The sequence below is a fragment of the Apostichopus japonicus genome, chromosome 2 (genome assembly GCF_037975245.1).
Source record: "Apostichopus japonicus isolate 1M-3 chromosome 2, ASM3797524v1, whole genome shotgun sequence".
Taxonomy (NCBI): Eukaryota; Metazoa; Echinodermata; class Holothuroidea; order Aspidochirotida; family Stichopodidae; genus Apostichopus; species Apostichopus japonicus.
In genome coordinates this window covers 14489522-14511690 of record NC_092562.1, presented here as the reverse complement: position 1 = coordinate 14511690, position 22169 = coordinate 14489522, and the positions used below count along the sequence as shown (strand labels likewise).

The 22169-nt window shown below is 37.1% G+C and overlaps 1 protein-coding gene across 2 annotated transcripts in view; it reads left to right on the top strand.

Annotated features, from left to right (window-relative positions):
• Positions 1-22169, top strand: part of LOC139979233 (putative ferric-chelate reductase 1) — a 34031-nt gene that overhangs the window by 6685 nt on the left and 5177 nt on the right. Inside the window, exons 1-12 of one of the 2 annotated variants that reach the window (XM_071990010.1) lie at positions 8744-8922; positions 9890-10164; positions 12003-12191; positions 12943-13029; positions 13706-13865; positions 14650-14760; positions 15849-15961; positions 17024-17116; positions 17844-17950; positions 18288-18346; positions 19586-19747; positions 20894-20982. In XM_071990010.1, coding sequence (XP_071846111.1) covers positions 10087-10164; positions 12003-12191; positions 12943-13029; positions 13706-13865; positions 14650-14760; positions 15849-15961; positions 17024-17116; positions 17844-17950; positions 18288-18346; positions 19586-19747; positions 20894-20982 — 1248 coding nt within the window. In that variant the 5' untranslated portion in view covers positions 8744-8922; positions 9890-10086. Of the gene's footprint in view, positions 1-8743; positions 8923-9889; positions 10165-12002; positions 12192-12942; positions 13030-13705; positions 13866-14649; positions 14761-15848; positions 15962-17023; positions 17117-17843; positions 17951-18287; positions 18347-19585; positions 19748-20893; positions 20983-22169 lie in introns of those variants that run through there. The other variant, XM_071990002.1, reaches the window with a different exon arrangement.

Genomic DNA, 22169 nt, shown 5'->3' with positions numbered 1-22169 from the left:
ACCTCAAAACAAGCTTCCTCTCCACTATGGTTATGAACCCATTGAACCGAATCAACGGTTGGAAATTTTGAATATCAAAGCAAAACTTGCCTACTCTGATTAAACTAAGTACTGTTAGTCGTATTGTAAGCCATGGCTCTTGGTTCATTTCAACATGTGCTAACTATAGTCAGCATGTCAAGCCATGGTCAAGTGTCAACATCTTAATAAAATCTGAAGGCATGTTAAAGTTTTGCTGTATGGGCCTCAAATATGCTAGATATTCAAATATGGTCACCTTTGGTCAAAATTCTTAAACTGTTTTTATCACAATCTTCGAGGAAATTTTCCTCACTGGGACATTCAGTCATCTTGTGTGTTCCTTAAAAATGTCTGAGAACAAGTTTGAGAGTAAAGACCTCCAGGAAAGTACTTTATGAAAACTTCTAGCAATTATAGCGTGGTCTATACTTGACTATCTTTAAGTTAACAGTTTTACATACTCAATATGTCCACAGTGCACCCCAAGACAACATGCCGACCTTACAATTACAGTAGAAAATGCCTTGTCTGCACATAGGGGATTTACCAAAATCCATCAACGTAAACTTAATGCACAGTTTGCTTGTATTGATCACAATGAGCAAAATTTCCCTTCACTATATTTTTTTCAGAATAGCGTTTGATTAATATTGTTTATCTCAAATGGTGGTTGCAATACTAATTGTATGCACACTGTACGGTGTGCATGGTATTATTATCATATCCATGTGTATTATATTTATGCAAATTTGTTTTACAATCTCCTGATTGCGGATACCTGATTGCGGTTAAAGGAAGTGCCACTGAAGTTCTTGGAGTGGAACGTACTATTGAAATGCAAGTTAGCAATTTCTATTAAGCAATTTCTAGGTAAAATTAAAAAAAATAACTTCCAGAATATGTCCTATTTGAAACCGGCACTGTACACTTTATGACAATGAATAACGTACTGGTACCTATTCTGTGAATGATAGAAAAAAGAATAACCGTCTTTTGTACCAGTTTAAGTGCCTTAAAACTACACTGTAAACGCTGTCCTAGAAACCAATTTGTTACTATTGCATTGATTGTGAATTTCAATTGTAATGTTGTATTTTACTATAATATATATGCAGTGCACTACAGCACCATGCAAATATTCAGAATCAATCATATGACCAGGGGTTATGTCTATAAATATTCTGTATGCCATTCATTGTTTAAAATTATCTTTGGTGTCCATCTTTAAATGAAGTCTAAGGTCACTGGCAGTCAATGTTTAACTGCATATTGATGAAGGATAACTCATCGCTATGGACACAAAATCTTTTTTTTACTGTATATTAGTAAATAATACCATATAGCTAGGCCCTACAGTTAGTTTCTTTTATCAAGATAAATATTTACTAGATTTAATAAAACAAAGATGAATTATTAGAGAATCGTGTGTCCTTTTGTGCGATATTAAATATACAGAGATTGATATAAATAAATCCAGAGACATACAGTACAGTGTGGTAGTATGATTGTCAAGTTTGTGCAGTGAAAAATACTTCATGACCTTTATTGGCTACCTGTCAAACTGCGTATTTATTACAAGGTACCCCTGTTAACCTTTAAATGTATTCATGGTATTGCGCCACAATACTTGGGTGAACTTGTTCAAAGTTATACCCCAACTCGCCGTCTGCGCTCTAGCACCCAATCATTGCTCTCTATGTACCCTGTGTCAACTAAATGTTATGGCGAGCGATCTTTCCAGTACACCTCAACCCTCATTTGGAATAAACTCCCACTCAACATAATGAATGTTGTGTCTGTGGAGCTGTTCAAAACTGTTTTGAAGACACACCTGTTTTCATTGTTATAATTGTTATATTTACTCTTATTGTATATTGTGTACATATCTTCCACTTTCTTTTGTACAGCGCAGACGAGACTTTATTTTAAGTTGCCCTATATAAGAACTGTTTATCATTGTTATTAATTGATGTCGAGGTCAGACTGGTCTTACTGTATCATGTAGCACAGCTTCAGATTCATGGTAATGAGAGCACATGTTATAGAAGATTAGTCAGAGTTAGGTTTTGGATGCAGTAAAGTAGTTATTTACTTCGCTCCTCTCTTACCTGTCTCCCACTCCACATCTGCACTTTCCTATCTACCTAACTACACACTGGAAACGTTTAGCACTGCACCCTTGCTGACTGGGCACCGACCACTCACACCTCCTTCTGAATCTACCACGAACAGTGGGAAGAAACTACACGCTTTTGGTAGTAATCCTTCCGGAGCAAATTTCATTCGTTTCGCAGGTGTCTGTTTTCAAAATTTCAAGATGCACAATACAGTGTGCAATAGTTCAAAACTTCAGGAAATTACTGATTAATATGCAAATTATTTTTCCAAAGTAGGCAAAAATTTGCAACAATCAGAGCCCTCTTATGTGCAAAGTAGACCTTAGATCTATTAGATGGTGATGAATGTATTGCATACATGCCATTGGGGTTGCAGCTTTGTGCCATAAATCACACAGAGGCCTACTGTACAGTAGTACTGTATGCTGGATATCCCATACAGACTACAGTACTGTGCATAATGCTTTATACAGCAGCATGAGTGCTTAGTTTAGTTTAGTAGAAAAAAAGGATCAGGAGGGACACTCAAGTCCCCATCAAGGACCCTATAGGAGAGGAAAAAAAACTGAAGACACAAACACTCAGACCCGATTACAATGCTGAAAGTGCTTGTCCAAAGCATTCTTAAACCCATTCACACTACTTGCAAGTACAACTTTCTCAGGCAAACCGTTCCACCCATTCACCACCCTTTTAGAATAAAAGTTATGCCGAATATTAATCCTACTTTGTGACTTTTGGAGTTTAAGACAATGACCTCTGGTACAACTACTATATAAGCAAACATGAAAAAGTCGATAAAGGATAAATTGTCAAAACCATACACAATCTTGAAAACCTGAATCAAGTCACCGTGTAACCTCCTAAGCTCCAGTGTGGTGAGATTCAACAGTTGTAACCGCCTATAATAAGGAACACTCTTTAAGGAACTAATCATGCTTCATGAATATTACAGAGTTACAAGTGTATAACACTATTATGGACACAATTATGGACACTTTAGATACAGACATGCTTGCATCCCACTAATTTGTTGTGACCTATTCTTAAGGTTTTTATATTTGTAAAGTTTTGTAATTTTCAATCATTGTTGCAATTTTGTGGACTATTAAAGATCATAGATTCATTTGTTTTCAGCTACTATACCTTGTCATTTTCTTTTATAGTGGAGTACATTCCCCCCCCCCCCCATAAATGCCTTAAACTCATGATCACCATCCCACCGCTGCAACCATACATACCATTGGTGGGATCACCTGATATGAAGGCCAGGAACTGATGGTATTGTGTTAGCAGTTGACTACAGTACTTGCACACAGACAAATCACAATCAGTGTTGCTTTTCATGTAAGCACTCTAATAAAACCATAATATATTGCTCAAATTCTTGTTGGACACAAAACAGCACACAGTGCTGGTTATAAAATGGTATTAAAAGTAGCTTCTCTGAAGTGTGCTAACCTCCTACTGTGCTGGTTTTATTTACAGTGCAACGTCCTTTCCCTCTGTTACTGTATGAACTGTACAGTAAGTGTTCATCTTGTGTTACAAGTAGATATAGCAGAGTCTGTTGAAAGTATTATTTCCAGATCCGGCTTTAGAAATCACAAATGATTTTCGAGTTGGTTAGCATCATGTTTGATCTCTTAGAGTAAGGCAAATATGTCACCAAAACATAACTAGTATTGTTCGATACAGGTGACACACGCCTACAGTGGAATTACGACCTTCCAATACCGGTTTTGAACTTCTGGACATACAATCAGCGTCCATAGCCTAGTGGTTAGGGTGTCCGCATATAAAGCGAGTGGCTGAGTTCGAATCCCGGTGGAGGCTGGAAGTTTTTTCATTGTTCTGGATTTTCCAACTCACTACCTTTTAATATATATTTAACATATGAAGTCCTAGAATGTTTGAAAAGATTTTTCCCTGAACTCTGATGATGACTGTACGTACTTTTCCAGTAATAATTTCACTTCCCTGTCTCCTCACAACATGTGCACTATTACTCTACCTCACAGTATTAGCCCCCATACTTTACCTTGTATGGGGGCTTCCTTACAGTTTGCAGTGTTAACAGCATAAGAAGTTGTATGTGTCTACTTAAATAAGGATACTGTGTATATTCCTATGTTTGGCAATGCTGTAGTTTTGTACCCAATAATTGCAACTCATATAATTATGACACACAACTGGCCAACTCATATTCATAATTATTCATAATTCATACAGTACATGTAATCCAAAATCTATTTATGTTTGCTGAGTCATTGAGTGTAAAATATACTGTATGAATATATACTGCACATGATGATGTTACAGAACTTCAACATGTAGGAGGCTGCATATCCAATCTTTATCGATTAATTGACAGAATGGTCCTCAGCCTGTTCAAACTCTGCTGTTCTACCCTAACATACTGTATGTACATATTAAGCATGATTTTACTCAGCATACAGTACATATATAAACAGGAAAAAAAATCTCTACCAAAACTTACTGTGGGTTAATACAACGGTATTACCACAGTGTGTAAGAGAACTGTTTGAAATTAATTTACGTCACAAGATGGTGATGATTCTCATTGTCATTCTTTCTTTCTGCTTTGGTTTTCACTCGACTGATCTTCTAGTTTGTTATAATTTAATGCTCACATACAGTACTGTATGGCTTTCCAGAATTGATGTAACTTTTCATAATATTGTAAGTAGACATTTACTGTATGTACAGTATTTGCTGTATGTATACTGTATATACTGCACTGTACATACACAGTACTGTATATACAGTACATGTATGTGTGTAAATAGCTATTATTGCTATGATACATTTGTTTGAGTACTGTAACATACTTGGACGAAATTGAAATTTAGGATGGATCACATCAGGAGGACATAGAAGATGCGCAAGTCAAGGCAGATGAAATAATCAAATTGGGGGGAAAATTGGGAAGAGGTTTGAAGAGAAAAACAGTAATCATGAAAGATATAAATTAAGTTATTGTGTATTAAGATATTACTTTAAGCCACTAGCTAGTCATACCTGTATATTTGCATTTTTGAATTATTTCTGACTTCAGAATTCTCAATTGAACAGAAATATAAGTGGTATATTATTGCATGGATAACCTCTTAAACACCATCGCCAATTCATATGATTAAGTTAGGTTGCAAAATACAGATTTACACTCCAAGTAATATGATGGAAGTGTTGTAAAGGTCTGTAGATCAAGTATTTAGGCATTTGGTTCTAATTTAATAAATTGAGCAACAACAAAAAAACGTTATCTTGTCCTCTAGTATTTGGGAGATTTCAATGATCAAGGCATTGTTCACATTTGAGAATCTAAGGGAGATCAGGTTCTTGCCTTCCCTTGAAGAGGTGATATATTTGAAGCTGACTCAGGATTGTGTCCACATTTGAGAATGGGGTGTGGTTCAGTGTTAACATGAAAGAGAATTATGCAAACGCTGAAAGGTCACAATGATTGTTGACAAATCAAGTTAGCTATTTAAAAGGGAGCCTTCAGTCTCACTGTCAGTCTGTGTTTATGTGGAGGTGACTTGGCAAAAATCAGCATTCACACTTCAATTGTGATCACTCTAGCATGACCAGGATCCTTCCAGAAAGGGATTATCCTGTTTGTAGTGTCTGATCCTGAGTGAAAGGTGTTAGTGTTGTCTTTGTTGACTTTGTTTTCACCTCTTTCTACAGGATCACTGGTGGGGTTTTTGAGTGTTAGTGTTGGACTATATATATTTTTGGTTCCTTGCTTTAGCAAAAGGAACCAATGCAGTCAGGTTGGCGTATGTGTGTGTGTATGTATGTATGTATGTGTGTATGTATGTATGTATGTATGTGTGTGTGTGCGTCTGTGACACATGCTTGGGTACGCTCTATCTCAATAAGGGAATGTTGGATTGAGGCCAAACTTGGACTATAGATCTGCCATATGGAGAAGGTGTGCCCTATTGTTTTTGGTGCCCACAAAGGTCACCAAAGGTCAGTTATGGTCCAAAAACCGAAAATATTAAAACTGCAATAACTCCCAGTGCCAATGTGCGACAAGATTGATATTTTGAGACATGTTGTGAACTGGTTAGGGGAGCATTTTCAAACTTAACGGTCATGTGATCCGAGGTCACCAAAGGTCAATTAATGATAAAAAACTAGTATTTTTGCAATAACTTGAGAACGAAATGTCCGTTAGGGTTGGGAGTTGCCTCAATGTAATCCAATTGTCGACCCGCACCTGGGTGACCCTTGACCTCAATTTGACCTTTGGTGACCTTTACGTGATTTTGGGGATTTTTACAGTTTCAATGCTATTTTCAGATGTCAAAGGTACCTTCTGAACATAAATGTCAATAGGTTGACCTCGTGTGACCTTTATGTGCGAAGTTATATGGGGTCAAAGTTTTTCGGTCGGAGTTAGGATGGTTGTACAGACTTTTCGTTTTGTTTTTTGGAATCAGGAGATTAAACTACATCTGAAACCAAGGTCAAAAGGTCAAAGGTCACATTAGAAAAAATGTGCTTATTTTGGGAGGAAACGAGCAAAAGAGAAAATGTTTGGTTTTGATGCTAGATTTGGATATCAAAGGTACCTTCCGATCAAAAATGTCAATTGCTTGACACCCGTGTGACCTTCGTGTGCGAAGTTATACGAGGTCAAAGTTAATTTTCAGACATTTAATGCAACAACTCCCAGTTCCAAGGTGTGACATGGTTGATATTTTTGGACAAGTTGCAAATGGTATAGGGGAATATTTTCAAACTTAACGGTCATGTGATCCGAGGTCACCAAAGGTCAATTAATGTCAAAAAACTAGTATTTTGGGGGTAGAAAATGGGCAAAGAAAAAAATGTTTGAATTTGTATAGTTTGATGCTCTAATTTAGGTCTCATCAATCAAAAATGTCAATAAGTTGACCCAAGGTGACCTTTGTATGTTAAATTATATGGGGTCAAAGTTAATTTTCAGACTTTTAGTGTAATAACTCCCAGTGCCAAGGTATTACACGGTTGATATTTTGAGACAAGTTGCAAATGGTATAGGGAAATATTTTCAAACTTAACGGTCATGTGATCCGAGGTCACCAAAGGTCAATTAATGATAAAAACTAGTATTTTTGCGATAACTTGAGAAAAAATTGTCCGTTAGGGTTGGGAGTTGCTTCAATGTAATCCAATTGTCGACCCGCTTCTGGGTGACCCTTGACCTCAATTTGACCTCTGGTGACCTCTGGTGACCTTTTTGTGTTTTGTGGATTTTTACAGTTTCGATGCTATTTTCAGATGTTAAAGGTACCTTCTGATCATAAATGTCAATGGGTTGACCCCCGTGTGACCTTTGTGTGCGAAGTTATACGAGGTCAAAGTTAATTTTCAGACATTTAATGCAATAACTCCCAGTTCTAAGGTGTGACACGGTTGATATTTTTGGAGTAGTTGCAAATAGTATAGGGTAATATTTTCAAACTTAACGGTCATGTGATCCAAGGTCACCAAAGGTCAATTAATGATAAAAAACTAGTATTTTTGCGATAACTTGAGAACGAATTGTCAGTTAGGGTTGGGAGTTGCTTCTACGTAATCCACTTGTCCACCCACATCTGGGTGACCCTTGACCTCAATTTGACCTCTGGTGACCTTTTCGTGTTTTGGGGATTTTTACAGTTTCGATGCTATTTTCAGATGTTAAAGGTACCTTCTGATCATAAATGTCAATAGGTTGACCCCTGGATGAGCTTTGTGTGTGAAGTTATAGGAGGTCAAAGTTAATTTTCAGACATTTCATGCAATAACTCCCAATGCCAAGGTGTGACAAGGTTGATTTTTTTGGACAAGTTGCGAATGGTATAGGGGAATATTTTCAAACTTAGCGGTCATGTGGTCCAAGGTCACCAAAGGTCAGCTAATGTTAAAAAACTAGTTTTTTGGGGGGAGAAAATGGGCAAAGAAAACATGTTTGAATTTTTACAGTTTTGATGCTCCGTTTAGGTCTCACTGATCAAAAATGTCAATTGGTTGACCTAGGCTACGGGTGACCCTTGTGTGTGAAGTTATGTATACAAGTTCAAAGTTAATTTTTAGACATTTAATACAATTAAATCCCAATGCCAAGGTGTGACACGGTTGATAATTTGGGACAAGTTGTGAATGGGGTGGTGGAACATTTTCATACTTAAAGGTCATGTCATCTGTGGTCACCAATGTTATCATATCTGTTGACCCGCTTGTAGGTGACCTTATACTTCTTACATTTTCGACGCCATATTTAGATCTCAAAAGTGCCTTTTGATCAAAAATCCGATCACATTTTGTGATCACAAAAGTGTTGGCCATAGTGTTGGTTACTTTATGCGTACATGTAGGACCACAATTACTTGGACTATTTGAGCCCAATCTTGCTTGATAATATTATGTGTATTGTCATATACCCCAAGCAAGGAACCACAGTGCCCTTGGCTCTTGTTAATCAAGCGAATATTCAAGTGAACAATCAAGTGAACCAATTCAAGTGAACCAATTCAAGTGAACATTCAAGTGAACTTTTCAAGTGAACCTTCACGGGAACATTATGGTGAACTAGTGTATACAAATAGTGAGTGTATTATATTAGCGTGTGTAAAGGAACTCAGAACAGTTTGTTTTTTATTTAAATACCCTCTTTAACAAAAGGGATTATCCTGATTGTGGGGCCTGATCCTGATCTCATCCAATGTCAGGTTAACCCCGCATTCTCAAATGTGAACAAGGCGTACAGTACTTGCTGTGAGAGGTAATACAGTTTTTTCTTTATTTTTCTCAGCCTTTACGTTATTACCTGGTTTATTTTTTGGGCTTGTAACTTTTCTTCAGGAATACTAATAGTACAGAAAAGTATGGGAACAGTCCTTGTCTTTGTTCTGTTAACATTTTATTTACACTTTTTCATATTTTGTGATGCCTAGTTGTAATTTCTTTGTTCAGATCAATTCTAAGAAATGACTCAGGCATGTTTCAAAAGTGGGTGTGCTATGTAAACTTGTTTGCTGTGTATAATGTACAAAATGACTCTTTTATATATATTTATATAGTTATATTATACACGCTGTTGTATGTATACAATACAGCTCTGTTGGTGTAACCCTAGCTCTCAATCAATGGTAGTTTATGTGGGAATATGTTTTTTTTTCTCACAAACATTTTGTGGTGAGATCAATCCACATTACAAAGTTCTCTAATGAACAACTAATTATAGAGAAAGATGAGTTTACAATATGCCAGTGGCTTGCTACTTGATTTACTCGTTTCCTTTGTTAACCTGCTTCCATTGAAAATATGCATGAAGGTTCAATTTTAAATTTAATTTCAGTTTGTTCACTTTGTTGCCACTAATTTTTCCAGTGTAAATATAATTGTTATCACTTGAGAAAGTGAAAGTGAGAAAAAAACAAAAAGTACATTTTTTACAATTGGCATCATTAGTGAATTAAAGGTTAACAAAAGTGAGAAAAAAACCACAAAATGTACACTTGATAGTATTCTTCACTAAATGAATACAGTACAGTATGTATGAAGCGGTCGCCAAGTACAGTTTATCAAGGAGAGCAATTCTACAGTATATTGTGTAAATGTTTACTACGTACAGTACATGTATGGGCATTTGCACATAGATTAAGCCAGTGTTGCCCTAGTGATGTAGTATGGTATGTCTGCACAGTGGTTCAGAATAATTTTCATTTCCACGTTTTTTTTTTTGGCAGATTCCTTTTCCGTTTGGTGGCTGGACAGACAGACAGACAGACAGGCTTGCATTAATTCTATCGGCCACCCTACAGTCATACTGTATCAATCCAGAAACGTTGGTGCGAGTTAACCGCAATTATTAACTTTTCAGTAAACCTATTTGAAGCTGTTTCATATCTGCCACAAAGGTAATAACAGAAGGAAGACTTTGAAGATGTTGTGCCACACAGTCATGGTTGCCATGGCAACCTGCTTAATTTATTCATCGGTAGTGCAATCTCAATTTGTGCAGGTAAGAACAAATTCAAAGGTTTGTCTTTTCAAACTACTGTAGACCTATGGTATATATTTCCTCAGATGTTGAGAAGATCCAAATTTATAAGATCGCTGAGTAATTTTTTAAGTTTTCATCAAACCACTCTGGTTGGTTGAAAACAAATTTGTCAACTGCCTTGTTGATAATTCTTTTAGAAAAGCATACATTACTTTATATAAAAAGATGGTTACTGTACTGTAGATGTGGTAGAGAGGAACTTTTTCTTGAAGGCCAATGTTTTCATGGTTTGATCTAGTTCCCATACAAAAGGACTGTAGGCGGCTATTGATCTTGACAGGTGTCGAAACTGTTGTGATGTCTCTTTAGTGGCAATGGAAATGATCATTGTAATGTGAACTTGTGTTTTTGATGACAAGAGAAACTCATGCAGGCATGTGTGTGTGAGGCCCAGTTTTTAAACACGATATCTCAAGATAGGAATCATTGATACTTTGCATACTTCACATGTAGATGCCCCATACCAAGTAGAAGAACCCTATTCTTTTTGGTGGAGGTCAAAAGTCATGAGCTCACCAGAGGTCAAACTGTGCAACCTTGTAAACATGATATCTCAAGTTAGGAAGCATGGGTACTTTTCATAATTGGCAAGTGGATGCATTATAGTGAGTAGAAGATCCTTATTGTTTTTGGTGGAGGACAAAGGTTATCTGAGGTCTCCAGTGGTCAAACACTGCAAACCTTGTAAACAGGATATTTCAAGATAGCAGGCATGGATACTTCTCATACTGATCATGTGGATGCGTTATATTGAACAGAACTCAGTTGTTTTGTGGAGGTCAAAGGTTGTCAGCAGTCAAACTTGGAAAACCTTCTTAACATGATATCTGATGGTAGAAATCATGGCTACTTCTCAATGGTGTATGGATTTGCCATTTTGAGTACAAGAATCCTGTTGTTGGTGTAGGTCAAAATTCATGAGGTCACCAGAGGTCAAAATCTGGAAACCTTTAAACATATATCTCAAAGTACTGTAGGAATGTTGGATACTTCTCATACTTTGTGTGTGGATGAATCACATTGAGTACAAGACCCCTACTGTTTTAGGTGGAGGTGTGTATTGCCACGTACAGTAGACTGACCTGTTTTTATCATACCATATAGTAGTAATTATACATCAAACTAGTGGTTCATGACATTTATATATTATACAGAAAGAGCTATTTCTGGTGAACAAGCAGTCTAAGTCTAGTGTAATGAAGTCATCGAAACCTAAATGCATTTTACTTTCTGGTTATGACCTTCAGGTCTGCAAACATATTGTTCCTTTTATGTAAAGGTGTTTTTGGCACACATAGTAGAGTTGTTGGTGTTCAAAGTTACATGTTGGAGTGTGCCAATGAGCAATGTAATGTCTCCTGGCATCATGCAGATAATCATGCACTAAATGGAAAACAGAATTAAAAGGATAAAAAAAAATAAGCGGGAGAGGTTTGTTTCAGTGGTGTCCAGAGCCCTTGAGAAAGCCAGTTTTACACTTCTCAGGTCTAACAGAACAAATAATCTACATGACAGAACTTGGGAAAAGAAACTGTTTACAAAATAAAATATTGTTTACAATGTATGAAATATTATATGTACACTCAGCAACATACAAGTAGTCTTTAACATATCAATTTTTTAAATTCTCTTCAATTTTTGGGGGAGAGACCGAGTTCCTTGAATTAATACTGCATCCCATATTCTACTCTACTGCCAGTACTGACAATTGCCTACATGGCTAGCTTTACTAGCTGGCTACATGTTCATTTTCTGCTTAGTGTTTATTAATGGTTTATTTCTTTTGCTATACACAGGACGAGGGCGTGTGCGGGGAGAGTAAAGGATGCTTCAGTATACCCCCTGGGTGTGATACTGCTGACCCTGCAAACAGCTGTACCGCATTTTCATCCTGGAGTTTGGGAGAGGATGGACTTATTTTATTCAACCTCGTTGCAGGTGCTGATGGTTACATTGCAATTGGTCTCTCAAAGTCTGGGGGAATGGTAAGTATTATACAATTTTTAATACATATTGTGCATAGCCATTTTAGTAGTTAATTTACAGTCTTGCCACCATATAAAGTAGTACATTTGGAGTACAGAAAGTGCATAATTTCAAGGAGGTACACAAGTACTGAATAACCAAGGCTTTAACAAGCAGCCCCCTACCCCCTCCCCTATACAAGGCAAGGAATAATTAGACGCTGTCTTAAGACTGCCAGTGCACACACACAATACTATGATGGAATAAAGAATAGGATATTTAAATTTAAACAGGTACTTCCAAGATACTTATGGTTGTATGACAGGATGATGGAGGGGGGCAGTAATTGCCAGTAAACCAGAATTAGGCTGGAAGGCTTCCTAAAAAATGGCTCTAGACATTGCACAAGTAAGAGTACAACTTCATCCATGAGTGGGTACCGGTACGAGTACATGATATGTATATGTTTGCAGAGTACGAGTGGAACAGTTAACAAAATAGTCCATGAGTAGTACAAATTTAGACAATTGTACTACCCTATGAGTGAATACAAGTTTGTACTATACAGGTGTAACACAAAGTCTGATGCTAGAACTAGTTAGTGGGCAATGTTAGGGTATGTGCAACTTCTGTGTGTTTACTTGGCTCCTCGCCATTGTACATCTGGATTTCATCTGGATTGTTGAAGTCTTGTCTACAACACTGCTTGCTGGAGTAGTGTGTTTATAGGATAGTAAGCAGCTCAATAGTGTGTTTTGCTTTCTTCTTCAGGATGATTCTGAAGTCTATGCTTGCACCTCAAATAGAGCTGTCGTCCGATCCAGAAATGATGTCAGATCCAACATTCCTCTAGAACTGGTGAGTGACCAAATTAGCATTTGAAAAAAATTAGTTTTTTGTTGGGGAGGGGAGGGGGGGGGACACAAGGGTTGAGGGTTTACATATGGTTCCCTATTGCACTCCTGTAAAATAATGTAGTTCCAGTATTTGAAAAAAAATGTGAGATTGTAGTTGCCTTTGAGGTCATCAATAATGCCATTAGTTTATGCTGAAGAGTCAAGATATGGTCACCCACATACCAGCATCAGGGAGTATGTCACCTCCATTGCAAAAGCATTTTATTGACTCTTGGTAACCTTATAGCTGTGTTCTTTCATGGTGACCAGTCCATTCTGTGCCTTCTTAATCAACACTTGGTAACATTTTGGCACCGTCCTCTCTTAGTAACCAGTCCAACTGTTTGTACCCACTTTACTCATTCTCACATCTATAGCTTCTTCTTATGTGTTATTACGTAAGACAAACACGGAACATTTTTAACATTTTGTGTCCCACACATTTCATTTTCATGTTATGATCTGGCTAGTTATTAGCAGGTTTCATCCTTCCTGGTGTGACTTTTATAGACTTCAGAGGAACAAATTGAACACATCCAGATACATTTATCTTCCTGTAAAACTAATCTGTTTGAAATCGTTGGGTTGAAGCAAAGTAAAGACGATTCCGTCGTTTATGTGTTCCTCTTTCATGACAGAAAGGTGTGTCCGACCAATCTGTGACCTTTGAAAATGGCGTATTGTCTTGCACTTTTAAAAGAGAGCAGAGTGTAGCAGACGATTCAGACTTTTTCGATCTCCAAACTGGAAATGAATACACACCATTACTTGCTTGGGGGGCATCTCTTACTTCTGATGGTAGGTATACACTAACTGTACAAGATACAAGGCCAATGTCGAATTAACTACAGGTGTGTGTTTAATATGTAGTAGATTAATATCATGATGAATAAGTATATCTCAAGTAATTACGCTGTTTGGGAAATCCCAAAAGATAAAGAAAAGAGTAAGAAAATATAATTTGAGGTAATGCAATTCCATAAAACGTTATAGAAGCTTTGATCAATGTTGTTTATATATTTTTTTTGGGGGGGGGGGCAAGGGGGAAGTGATACAGTGGTGAGAGAAATTGGTATCTATTTTCTCAAAATCACTTTGGTAATTCCCCCGAAAAATGATATTTAATTTCTGAACATTCTGTTTGCAAATATAAGAAGAATTGGTAATGATGTCATACATGTCCAAATGATGGTGTGGGAGGGGTGAACTGCAGATTCTAATACCTGACCTCTTAACTCACACTGCTCTTGTGCCATCACATCTTTCAGGTAGCTAATTCCTACCTTTCTGCAACTGTCCGTCAGAAACGCTGAATTTTAATTTTGATACTGAGAACTACTCCCCTGGCTCTAAATTTGCTAATTATGCTAAAAAGCGTGCAGTTAAGACATCGCAATGCATCGTTTCATGATCACAGGCTCAATGAAGAGGGGACTGGTGTTGAGAATGGGTTCAAGTTCTTTGGTCTTTTGTGACCATGGCTATCTATCTTGGGGTGCCTTTTCTTAGAAAAATAGTTTACTTTTTGTTCCAATATTTGATGTGTTTCTGAAGCTATGACAGACCTGATGTTTCTTCACAGGTCATGTCACCAGGCATGCCGAACGTGAAGTTGGTTCAGGACCGACTGACTTCACAGAAAACATTGCTGCAGGTGTTGGGTCCTCTGTCAGTGCACTACAAAAGCTTCATGGTAGTATTCTTTTAATAACATCCTGGCCTTTTTTATCAATAAATCAGGGACAACATTACAAATTTGAAAGAAAGAAAGAGGATATTGACCACAATGGTGGTTGAACCAGTGACATAAGGATTACAATCCTGTGCTCTACTCACTGAGCCATTCAGCTTGTGGTTGGTGTTGATCACTTTATGACCGTTGTTTCTATGCCGTTGCAGGGGGGGGGGGGGAGGGTGTCAGTCAAAAATCCACAGAGGATTTTCTTTCTTCATGAAGTGAAAGATGGGAGTCTGATATTTTGCAATATGTGCGATGATGAGAGAAAAGTATCGAATCAAGTTTGGGGTAGGTAAGTAGCAAAAGAAAAACTCACACAATCTGCCAACTGACAGTGAACTTTGTAAATTTTATGATTGGACATAAAGAACTGGACAGGAGAGCAATGTTTGGTTTCAGTATGGAAATGGCATAGGTTTGTTCCAGTAAAGTTAAATATTTTTTGTTTTTATATTTTCAAGGTATGATATTATTGTTGCAATATTGACCCCCCGACAAGCCAAAAGCATTATAAGTTGCCACCTTGATCAAATTAAACGTTTATGGTTTGGCATTTGGGCACAAGGTGATGAAACAATCAGAATCCTTTTTGTTAGATCCCATGACACACTGGCAGAACTTTACCAGTTTGAATGCAAACTTGTCTAGTTGGGAGACTATATTGTTTTTTGTCCCTTGCAAGGATGTAAACATTGCTAGTATCAAATTAAACACAAAGTAAGAACTAACTTGTCTAACTAATTGAACCACTCACTACTTAAGAGTTGATCATGTCAAAAAGGTGCAGAGCATCTTCAAATTTGCTAGGAAGGGTGTCTATAGAACCGGTCCGAATAAACTGCAATTGAATTTGCAGAAAGGTAGTGGTACGTTGGTGTCGTAGGTAGTGAAAATAGAGATGGTGGGCCGGGGGAGGAAGTGTGTAGCAACCTGATAAAATGCTGTAAAATGGGTTGGGTGGAGGGAGGCATTTTGTTTCACATTCATGTATCTTTTGCTGTAATATGTTGCTTTTACTAAATTTTTTTCCTCTGCATGTTTAGGTATTTTTATGGTCTTGGCTTGGCTGGGCTTTGCAAGTATTGGCATTACCACAGCTAGGTTCTTTAAGAAGTCGTTGCCAGGTAAACTCTGTGGGAAGCCGTCTTGGTTTGCCGTAAGTTATGGGCTGATCTTCCATCTTTTTGGATGAAGTTATTCACTTACAACACTTCTTTCACTTTGATAGGATCCACTGGCATTTTACTCAAGCATGTAGTGCACATACCCCTCAAAGGTGATCAGAATTGCACCCCAAATATTCTAGAGATTAATAAATATAACTCATAGTTTCAGAATAATTTTATCATCACTTGGACAAAAGAACCTTTCCATAGCTGATTATCTCCCTTGATGTCTGAGAATGAATCAGAGGGCCTGAATCACCAGGATATTGATACCTAATTTGAAACTGTCAAAATGAGCCGGTCTGTCATTTACATGCCCTGTAATATAATGTTGCAATTCTATAGCTAAAAGTAAACAAAAAAACAAAAACTCAATTTTGCATAGGTGTTGTTCATTTGTTTGACTTTTGCCTTATAATCAGATTTTGTGACCTACCAAGCATCTTTGTTTGGAAGTTTTGGGGAAATCAAAATTACGAAATTCCAATAATTTTGGTCCTTCCTTTCCTCGTTAGGTGATGTCAGCTTGGAATCAATGCTGGCTGTTCCTGTGCAAATTTAATTTATATTATCTTTATGTGTCATAATCATTAAACATGCATTTAGGTCAATATGTATGTAGTTAACGCAGAAGTTGGAGGTAGATGCTTCCGGGATCGATGCTCCGCCTTTGTTATGTACAAAGTGGTTTTAGCTTGAATGCATCCCTGGTCTTGGAAGGGGTAATATATGATTTTTGTTTCTCACCGTAGCTATAAAGAGTATATATTGTTTTCTTCCAAATTCTACAACTGTAAAATTGGTGGAGAATTGTGGTTAGCCCCCCATAAAAAAAAAATCACGTTTTTTTCTATTTCTTCACTTTTATTCATTTTGTTTGATTCCTTCACTTTATTCATTTTCTTCACGTTTTTTTTCCGATTTCTTCACTTTTATTCATTTTCTTCTCGTTATTTCGATTTCTTCACTTTTATTCATTTGGATGATAGTTAGTCTTTCATACGATGGACACTGAAAATAATGACCAGATTTTATCCATTCTCTTATGGCAGGTCCACCGGTTCTGCATGGTTTCTGTGGTTACACTTGCCGTGATAGCTTACATTGTCATTATTATTCATGTCGGAGGTTATATCAAACCAGAGGTGAGTGCTATAAAAACTAAATGTAATATAGTGTAATAATTGATAACACTATGTGTTCTTTTATTTCAAAATCAAATTTGAAGATGCTAAATAGTGCACCTTGTGCGTATAAAGCTCAATCCATATTTCATGGCCAGGATTTGTGTTTTGTCCTCAATTTATTCGTAATCTGGATTTTTCTCATCTCCATGAAAATTTTGGTGCCTTGCAGGTGATGCAACCATTAGTCTACAGTACTTCTGAGTAAGAGATGTTTACTCAGTGCTCACAACATTTGCATATATATTCTACCGACGTTCTATAATGCTGAATGTCTAGAGCAGAGATGGGCATGAAATTGGTCTTGTTGGGCCACAGTGGAACTTTCTACTCAACCCAAGTGCCTCGATAAATTAAGGATGTAGCTTGCCACATTAAATGACTTTAAATGGGAAATAAGTATTTATTGTCCATCTGTTAATTTAGTTACAAAAAATTTCTGTCACCATTAGCCCCTGTCTTCAAACTCCCCAAATAAGGTCTATACATATTTTTGTTGTTGACCCTGCTAACATGGCCTGCAGGTCTAAAGGGTTTCTAAAAATCTCCCAGACTGCAGAAAATTGTTTGCTCACATGTGGTTAAGAGCAAAATTTGTGGGTTTGGGTTTGTTGTCCATAAGTCATTAAGATCTTGTGAATAATTACAGAACACGTTTCACATACAATTTTTTGTGATGTTTCAACAGGAAGGTACGATTAGGTTCATGCATGCCATACTCGGAACCATTGTAATGGCGCTTGGACCAATCAATGTCATCATGGCTCTGTTTAGGCCACACCCAGGAGAACCTTGGTGAGTCGCCACAGGGGTACTGTATGTTTTCTCACACCTTTTGATCAATATGGGAAATATAAGGCTGTATTCAAGGTTGGCCATTGTGACCTCTTCAACCTTATTATCAGCTAGTTTTGTAAACTTGTACAAAAGTGCAAGTTGCGGGAAGTACCAGGAATTGTTGCGGGAAATTCCCAAAAGAGAAAATATTTTTGCGGGACTATCTAGATAAGTTGCGGGAATCCCCCAATTGCCTGAAACTAATGTGAACAGTGCTTCCAAGTCTACAGCACTTTCAAAGTGTTTTAAGACGGTTGCATAACATTGTCTCTTTCTTTTTCCCATTTTTTTTCAGGAGAAATCTGTTTAACTGGTGTCACTGGGGTGTTGGTATGTCAGCTCTTCTCCTTGGAGGTATGATTATGTTTTACCAGTCTTTCAAAAACTACTGAATGTAACGGCCATGCTGCATTGTCCCCAAATATATTAGAAAGACCAACCAGAGTGCCAACAAAATAAGTGATTAGTCCAAACCCAAGATCATTAAAATTTTGACCATCATGGACAGAAAGGTTCCTGTACTATGTGGATCAACCTACAAAAATATGAAACTAATTCCAACTTAAACTTTTGGAATAATCATGTACACAAAACTCTTCAGACGTTAACATCCGTTCTCTTAAATGACCACTGACTCGTCAACAAATAAAGGACAGGTTTCTTTACTCATGTACCAGTGGACTCGCATAACAAATATGAAGTTGAACCATCATTTACTATACAAATAATGAATGGCTATGAGTGCAATAGTGCAAATATTTCATGAGTTGAAAGATGGATGTTCCATTCAACGAGGCGCAGCTGAGTTGAATGGAACAAATTACATCTTTCAACGAATGAAATATTTGCACTATTGCACGAATGGAAACCGTTCATTATTTGTTTTATACAACACCTTCAAATTTGGATATAATTGGATGTAAAATGCACTCATGCAACAGATTGTTTTGAACAGACAGGTTTCTCTGCTCTCTTACCATTGAAAAAAGTGCTATCAAAAAAGTATAACCCATGGTTCTATTTCATAGAGTGCAATAGAGCAGATTTTTGCATGCAACCGACGAGCAATTGACCAATCAAACGGCCGGAATATATTTAGGTGTTGTATAATATGTGAATAATCATGTTTACGGACCAAATACGCACAACACACGCCGTCACCATGGCATAGATTCTGCTTTGGCAATGTAATAAAAAATGGTCACCTTCGGTCATGCTTGAACTCTTTTGACTTTTCTCTTCTAGATCATTGTATCTCCCTGGGAAACATCTGATAATTCATTCCCCCAGATCATCTTGGGGTGGGTCACTCAGATGGGTAGATCGTTTAGATGAATGAATTTGTAAAAGTTCTGGCAGTTTGAAGCATGCTTCAATACTGGCAACCTTTAATGTAGAATCTCCATAGAAGCTTTAACGTGATATATGATAATTAGTCTGTTGGTTGAGTTATACGATTGCTTTCTGGATTTGATACTGTAGATCTATATGAGTATTTGGTATTTCGATTCTTTCTCAGTTGCATGACATTATTATTATTATGTCAAATCCCTACGAATGTAATAGATGCTCATGTTTTGAACTATTTCACAGGTGTGACGATTTTGTTGGGTACTTCTAATCGTCCTGGCCAGGAAGGAGGTGTGTTGCTAGAGTCAGTGCCGCAGTTCGTCTTTCCCATCGTGGTGGCTCTGGTGTTCTTTCATTTAGCTGTCTGGGTCCTTCTGACAGTTATTGATTTACTCCAGAAAAAAGGTGAGTACCTTTATACTCATGTGTGAGTCTTGAACTCTTTTGCAAGGACTCATTAATCACATATTACTTGTAGCCACTTACTAAGTTATCAAATATAGCAGCTATTAAAAGGATCTGGTGACTGAAGTCGATTGCTTGCCAAAATTGCTGAAAATGTTCTGATACCTTAGCAAAAACCACATCATTATAACATTTTTGTATCGCAAAGATTTGAATCAACTCAAATTTTGTTGTTGTTATGGATGATGCCTTCAGGGCAATTCAGCTGAAACTGTGAATTGTAAGGAAAAGAATATTTCCAAAAAGAAAAGAAAAAAGAGTCATTTTGATGAACTTCTAGATACAGAAACATTTGACAGCTACTTATACAAAATTTTCCAAAAGTATCAGTTTCAAGATTATAATTGTCTAATTCAGGAATTTTGAAGACTATTGGCTCAGATGACAGATGTCTTACTGTGATCCAACTTCCTGGAGTAGTTTTATTTTATTTATTTTTATTTAAACTTTATTTTGAGAGGGTAGCTCGTTTAGCTATTTAGCTAATTTTCCACGAGGCCCTCTAATAAAAAATATAAGATGTAACCTCAAGTTGAAGGTTTAGCCACTCAAAAATAGGTTATATTTAATCAAACTATATCTCGAGTTAGAGGGAAACGATACTGAGATGGGGTTTTCAACTAGCAGTGTGGAATATTTTTCTCTTCGATGAAAGTTTGACATTGTTGGTCACCAGAAAGCCTTTTTAAGATAGCAGTTGTAGCCAATCATATAATGTGCCAGGTGTAGGTTAAATGTTGTTCGTCTAATTACAAACCTTATCATTTGCAATCACATATATCAAGGTAGAAGATGCAACCACTTATTTAGAGTATGGTAGTGTTAGTGTAAATTTCCTAATAAGATTAGCTGTTGTGGGGCAATAAGACATCACTGTAGCTACTCAGTTGAGGTAACTTTCATAGATATTCAGTTGTAACCCACTCATCAACATTACGACTAAAGTTGTAGCTGCTTAATCGGATAGCAGTACTTAGTACCTGTTAGCAAATCAGTGATATTTGTGCTTGTTGAGGTACCAGTGGTATCAGCTACTCATTACGGCACCCGTGTCATCGTATTTCTAACAATCTTGATCTCTTCTAGCCGTCACCGAAATTCCGATGGAAGATAAAGCTGGTCCTAATGCTACCTCTGCATCGACTGCTGGCCTAGCTGAACAAGAACCTCCAAATGTCAGTATATATGGTTCAATTAACTTTTTTCACAAAAAAAAGCAAAAATGTCAAAATTTCTCTTCCTTTAGAATTTCATAGGATGTCATGTCCTTCTGATTTCTGTATGTTGAAACCAAATGTCACAATATCTTTCTTTAGAATTGAAAAGTATGTAGTTTTCTTTTGATTTTCTGTTTGTTGAAACTCTACATGTATGTTTCAAGGTATACACTTGAAATCCTGCAATGTTGAAGGGTCACACATTGCAATTCAAGTTAAAGGCAATTTCATATTGAAAACATGTGGACTGCCTACAGTTTCTTTGCAATACGGAAGGTTTTACATTTTGAAAAGGCGAAACACATTGGATCCTAACCGTGGAAGGTCCACAATATAAACTGTGTCACCTTCATGGTCACCATGTACACAATACAGCATGTTGAGAGCTGAAAATGTTAAATGTCTACAAACAGAAGACTAAATGCTGATGTCTAGATGTTGAAAAAAAAACCTGATTATTGAATATCTAAATGTAAAAGTCCTATATGCGTAAAATGTTGTTATCTTGAAGACTTATACATTGAAAATTGACAGGTCGAAAAAGGTATCAAACATTGAAATCCTAATTCTTGAAGGCTTAATAATATGAATGCCTCAGCTTTGATGGCTGACATGTCAAACATCTTCAGCTGCAAGCCTGCTAATGTTGACAGCCTAGAATGTTGAAGGCTAACATGTAATAGACTTTGATATGTTGACAAGGCTTATTGAAAGCGTAAATGTTTGAAGACCTCACTGAGTTAAATGTCCTCCACTTGAAGGACACTGTTGGAGTTGCACCTGCCAAGGGCTAAACTATTTGAAAGCCTGTATGTGACTTGTATGTGACTTGCTCAAAATATTAAGACAAGTGACATTCATCAAGTCGCGACAGATCTTCCGTTTTGACAGACGATTGACATTGACCCATCTCCATAAGATCACCATTTCACTTGGATGTGAAGAGGAGTGTTAGCTCAGTGGTTAACGCCGGTGCCTTTCAATCATAAGGTTTGAGTCACTCCCAGATTAATGTATGTCGTCCAGTTATGGAGTTGTTGGCAAATAACAATTCATAATCATGGACGTTAAATATGAATGTAAGAGACCGACTTCGATCAGCTTGTGGCTTTGATAAGCCAATGAGGCTTCTTCACGAGTTCCTG